At 39.7% G+C, this 6,434-nt stretch overlaps 1 protein-coding gene across 1 annotated transcript; it reads right to left on the reverse strand.

Moving 5' to 3' along the window:
- Nucleotides 1-1,140: 1,140 nt before the first annotated feature.
- Nucleotides 1,141-2,046, reverse strand: ora6 (olfactory receptor class A related 6). Its single transcript, XM_076083998.1, has one exon. The coding sequence runs from the start codon at nucleotides 2,044-2,046 to the stop codon at nucleotides 1,141-1,143; it is 906 nt and encodes a 301-aa protein (XP_075940113.1).
- Nucleotides 2,047-6,434: the final 4,388 nt, after the last annotated feature.

Raw genomic sequence — 6,434 nt, forward strand, 5'->3', positions numbered from 1 at the left:
ACACCTAATTGTAATGTCACTAATGTAAAATCAGAGGTGGCAGCACAGACAAAGAGCAGAGCACAGACTTTGAATGGCCTTTGTGAGCTTCTGTCACAACTGTCAAACCAAATTTAAAAAATCCATGAACAGGCACAATATTTAGTCTATCATCGCCTCTTTAAGACTGGTGTTAATAAGGGACTGCTTTTGAGTTTAGGCTATGGACATGATACAAAAGTGTTCCGTATTTTGTCAGGATTATATTTGAAAACCCAAATTAAGATGACAAGACAGGAAGGAAAATAATGACCAATTCCTCAGAAGCTTTCCTCAGACACTTGCACCTCATGGTGTTATTGAGTATCTTCTGTGGTTCATCATGTAATTTGAGGCTGTAAAGTTAATGTTAAAGTTTGCTGAGATACAGATTTAACATCAATATCCGATTTCCTACATCTAAATAAATCGAACTAAACTGGTCACAGTAAAACCACGACTAATATGTGACACATCTTTTCAGCGATGTTACAAAAGCTTAAACTGAAGAGAAGAGAGAAAGGTGACAACTTATTGTACTGCAGAAACTAATTATGTTGGTTTTTATATACAAATGCAGCTGTTATGTGAATAATTGCATTGAAATATAAGCAAAGCAGAGGCTTTTTTGGCTCTGTAACGCATGAGATTTGCTTGCCCTCCTCCTCCTGCCGGGCTGTAAAACAGCATCTCCAGGAGCCAAAACATTTGGTTTTACAACCTAAAGAATGACAGTTCTCCAGTAGTTTTGTAATAAAAAAAGGCCTTTGCTATAAGGTTTTCTTATATAAATATGTAAAACTTGTAAAATATGAAGCGAAGTAACTTTTAAAATTAGATTTAATCAAAGGTCTAAAATTGCAACAAAGCTGTAGAAAGGTAATGAAATGTCTGAGCATGAAAGCATTACTAAAAATAAACCTATTTTCTCCCTGAACTAACTGAGCGACTTCAGTATCATAATATCATCCTCAGTTTACAACACGTAATTAAAAAATGGCATATCTTGGCAAGCAAAACGCTTACGTGATTTGTTTCAGCTTAATTATATTTTATCGCTAAAAACAATAAGAGCTCATCCCAATTTAAAAAAACACGTCCAGCCAGAAGGAAAGCTTTGAGTTAATTCTTCTTAAAGTTCTTGAGAGAGAACAGGTTAATCCCGATCCCGTACACATACGGACTGATGGACGTGTAGGAAAATGAAATCAGGAACTCCGCCTCAGCCCAAAAAGGAAAGTCAGTGGGGCTAACAGTCAGCTGGAGGATCAGATAGAGAGTCCAGTCCAGCTGGAACAACCCCATGGCTGCCAGCACAGCTACGGTGCTTCGATGGAGATTCGAACCTCTGCTCCTCCGGCCTCCTGGCGCCGGTGTCACCTTCGTCCTTTGGCCTAACAGCACCGCGATGATGAGGCAGCCGGTTACAGTGACGACGGCCAGAGGCAGCAGGTTGCACACCAGGAGGAAGAGGTATTTGTACACGCCGTTGAGTGCGGGGCAATAACTTTCACTACACTGAAAGAAGTCCGGCAGGCAGCCACTGCTGTTTCTTGTGACGTTCCCCGCAGGGCCTTCGGTGTCAATGACGAAAACGGGGAGACTCAGCAGCGCAGCGAGCAGCACGCAGACCCCGCTCGCCATCCAGGCTGACCTGATGCTGTCCAGGTAGATCGGGAGGCTGGCCCTCTTGTTGGCGTCTCTCAGCTTCTGCTGGCGGAAGACGCTGATGAGGACGGTGAAGAGGATGCTGCCAATCTCACCAAACTTCGTCAGGAACTTGAGCGAGCGACACGACCAGGCGTCGACGCCGTCGGAGGAAGTCTGGAGGGTGATAACGTCAAAGACGGTCACGATGAGAATTTCCTCCAAGTTGGCTGAAGCCAGTCCCAGGAGAAACAAATCAAAGGATTTGACTCGAGTGAACTTGGTCTGAATGATGGCGAGGATGAGAAATACATTACCCATGAGTCCTATGCACAAAATGAAGACTCTCAAACCCAGGAGGTTGATGGAAAAACCATCCATCGTTGAACGTATAAGATCACACAAAACAAGTCTCGTATGTGTTCCTCTTGCCACAGAAGCAGACGGAGATATGACTTTCCAGCATGGAGAGAAGTTCTGTATCATCTTTGCCGCATCACTGACCAGACACCCTTGTTATCAAGTTCTCAAAGGTGGCAAGAACGTAGCTCTGTGATTGGCTGTGCTCATTATAGACGGGAGGCTGGAAACATTGAAGGCTGGGAGTCATTAAAGTTTTACCTCTGAGCTTTTCGAAGCTTCATCTTGAGACCAGCGCAGTGTAGATTTAAAGCAGGTTTTTTTCCACTGGCTGACATCACCAAGTGCAATTCCTGCAAGAGCTCATTTACATCCTTTGACACTCCTTCCTCGCCTCGTTTTTGTCATTTCATGGTTTAATTGGCATGCTATATTTTTGATTTACCACACACAACTGTGCCATACCCCCCAAAAAAATCAACTAATGACGTCTTTTTTCAACATCTCTCCTACTTGAGTAGTGTTTCTCCACCCATTAATTATAGGTGTAAAACATTTTGAGGGGATAATGTCAAAGCCTTTGTTAGCTCTTCAGGAAGGTATTGAGATACTGAGATCGTGATTCCATTGCTTGATTTGAAAAAGAGCAGTGATTTAAATAGTGTGACTTTAAATAAAATGATAATATCCACCTTATATATAATACTTAATTTACCAGTATCTGTTTTGAAAGTTGGCATTATTTTGCAGAAATCTTTGCAGCTGAGGCTACAAGTTCACAGTGTCAGTCGTGTCTCCAAACACAACGGTAGAAACTTTCTGTTTCAGAATAAGAGAGTAAAGAGGATGAGAGAAGGACTGAGTCAGTTGCAGTTGTGTGTTTTTTGTGTGTGTGTGGGTGCGTTTGTGTGTGTGTGGTGGACAAACAGAGGAACAGACATGATGGGACAGGGGCTTCTGGACCCTTGCTGTTCACCCAGGACCAGTTCATGTTCCAGCTTGTCTCTTTCCCTCTTTTAGTGCGTCGTCTAGTTAGCAGACTTTCTCTTCAATCAAGCACTGCATCCTGACTCAGCCTAATTGTGAATCCCACTGTGTGTGTTTGTGTGTGTGTGTGTGTGTGTGTGGACATGTGTGTGTGTAATTAAGGATAAGCCCTACACTGGCAGTAAATGGGTAAACTAAGTGTTATGTAATGAGCCTGGACAGCTTAGTAAAGTCCTTTTCCACCATTCAATAATTATCAATCGAAGAGCTGATCGAACATTTTTCATTGTTTCATTCTATTTAAAGTGCAATATATTTAATTTATTGCTTGAAAGCTTGTGTTTTTTATATGCCATTCTTTTTTATTGTAACGCCGATCCAAACCACAAATCACTGTTGTTTCAGTCTAATACAGTGAGATTTAGTTGGAGATTTCCACATATCACATCTGTTGACTCTCATATTTTGTATGTAGACTCACTGGACTGTGTTTTGTGGAAAGGCCCAACTATAACCTCCATATTAGGTAGAACCGACATAGATTAGATTTAAACAAGTCTACAGCCACGCTAACTAATTGCACTAGCAGAGCTTTGAGCCAAATGTTAACGTCAGTAACATACAAGTGACACAACTAACATACGAAATGACAACGCTAACAATGCTATAATATGCTTTTTAGACAGAACCGACACCGAAAAAAGAATGAGGGTTTAGCACATAAACAAACAGCCACACTAACGGTTTGTACTTTTACACAGAAGTGCTTTGAGCCAAATGCTAACGTCAGTACGCTAACATATTCTCAATGACAATGGAAACAACACTATAATCTCCCTAATTAGAAAAGGCCGACTTTGACTTTTGCTTTGGGTTGCCACCAAAAGTATATATATATATTTTAGGGGTTAGCATACAAACAAGTCTACAGCCATGCTAACAACCCAGATCCTGCAAGACAGAGAAGAACCAGGGACACCTAAAGGAGCGAAGGGATCATCACAAGATTTACATCTGCAGACTTTATCGCAAAGTTTGTAGTTGTTTTACTTTAACGTAAAGTTAGTCCTGCAGTGTTTGTTATGTTTTACCAGGATCACAGAACGAGCGGGTGTGGTGATTAATTATTTAAATATGGCCATTTAATGGCTATTTACCACCATTGTACCATTCAAATAGTACTAAATGAGCTGATATATTGAAAGTACAACTGTTTAAGTAGCTTAGTAATTGTCTAGTTTAATTGGTGGGCTTGTTTAAGCTCGTATTTATGTATTAGAATATCTTGCACTCTTGGGAGATACTTCTGTGTCCTTCACAACTTTCAGGAAGCATGGGGGCTCCCATGGAGTCCAGGGATGGCTACTGAAACTCAGGATTAAATGGGCCCCAGTGCTGAATAATTAAAGACCGGAGTATTGATGAGCCCTGAAGTTACTGGTGCTTTTGCACTTTTAAATGTTTTGTGTAATTTATTATCACGCTGCAGCGAGCTTCTCCTCAGCTTTCTGTGTCGGGCTGAGCTCCTCCAACTACACACACACACTAATACACACAAGTAAACACACAGAACTAAGTCAGCATACAGAGCAGAGGCAGAGAGGCTGCGGTGGAGACACTGGAGTGAACCAGGGGAGTGAAGATTATTCACGTTGATGACAACTTTGCTCGTAACTGTTAAACATTCGCGAGTAAAAAGCCAATACTTTATCAATACATCTGTTCAACAAGCAGGAACATGTAAAGGAAAGCAACCCCAAATTAAATCGACTCTGTCTGCATCCCTCATCCACCTCAGCTTTGTTTACACAAGCACAGCACGAAAGATGGAGGACAGAGGACAAGAGGATGATGTCTGTGTTCTTCATCATTTATTCTCATTTACTTCACTCAGCAATGGAATTGATATTTTAGATTTGTTTCCAGTGAGATATTAATGACTTTATATAGTGACTTTCCTGTTGTAAACATAACTGTCGCTGCTCTAGAAACGATATTTAGCTATATCTAAATTATAAATAACTTCTAATTCTGTTTTTTTAATTCTATATATGTTTTCAAAAGCAATTATTTAGTCATGAAAAAGGACAGAGTATTGATGAGAGTAGCTCCTTGTAGTAATAAAATCCTAAAGACACCCCTACCACAGGGCCGCTGTAGTTCTCCGACTCGCTTGGAAAGGGAGGAGTGAACGGAGAGGATGTTGTTGCTTGCAATTTGCAAATGTACCACTAGATGCCACTAAATCTCACTCTGTTCCGTTAAACAAGGGAACTTCTCAAATATTGGAAAAATTTACTTTTAAAAAAACACTAAATTGATGTATCTAAATACATATGTCATTGCTCTATATGAACATTGTAAATCCATTAATTTATCTTCCACTAATTAACAAAAAAAAATGCAATTCTGTCTCTCGGTTTGTACCAATTCATCCACGCATGCAAATTGCCCGCCAAGTCAAAATCACGTGACAATCAAGATTTTTACTGTCTCTTTATATACAGTTCTGGGGTGGGAGGGTCACTTCTGTCATTCTTATTGGTTTATGTAGTTTGGTGAGATTATGCAATTCCAGTGTAGCTCCGCCCACCTTCAACCTCTAATCAGAACAAGTGAAAACACCTATGTGGATGTGCTCTTAAAGATTACAGTAAACAAAAAAAAAATCAACCCCTTCTCAAATATTTGGAAGAAAGTCTGAACACACGTATTTAGAAATGACATTTGTAAACAAAATTCAGTCCTCAGTGATTGATTGAGTACTTGTAGTCTGTGTGGATTCACAATTTTTATCACTTGTGAGATGAACATTAATGGCTCTAAAATAGATGACGAGCTCCACACTCTGGACTTTTAAATGTCATACTGTCTGGAAATTTCAGTTTTTTTATATTTACACAATCAAAGTACATGTGATGTCAAGAATTGCAACTATCCAAAAAATGAAATAGTCCTATTTCACTGATGATATTTTGACTTGTCACATTTAGAAAAGAAGAGGTGTAAATTATAAAATAATTTGCTGTGGCACTTCAATAAAAGAGAGCCCTCATTAAAGACATTATTAACAGCTTTTCCCACTATATGTCAAAATGTCTAACGTGAGTCATAAATTAACGTTTTTATTAAGTTCTTGTACAGATTGTTCAAAGTAGACACTTCGTCTTGGCCTATAAGGACTGACGACCTAACTTGATTATGATCTTCATAATTTAAAGTCAAACCTGAGAAACTGGGCACCTCAACTGCAAAGCTGACAAAAATTTCATATAAATGTTAATATACTGCAGCAATCAAAATGAATCACTCTCCAATTATTGAGTTAAAGGTGCGATTCGATATTCAGAGCATGAATATTGCAGCAAACTATTTGCTGTGTAAGTGGAGTAATGTCTACCAGAGAATAAAGTCACTCTCCT

This window comes from Anarhichas minor, unplaced genomic scaffold (assembly GCF_050575085.1).
Source record: "Anarhichas minor isolate MPS153535 unplaced genomic scaffold, ASM5057508v1 ptg000136l, whole genome shotgun sequence".
Lineage (NCBI taxonomy): Eukaryota > Metazoa > Chordata > Actinopteri > Perciformes > Anarhichadidae > Anarhichas > Anarhichas minor.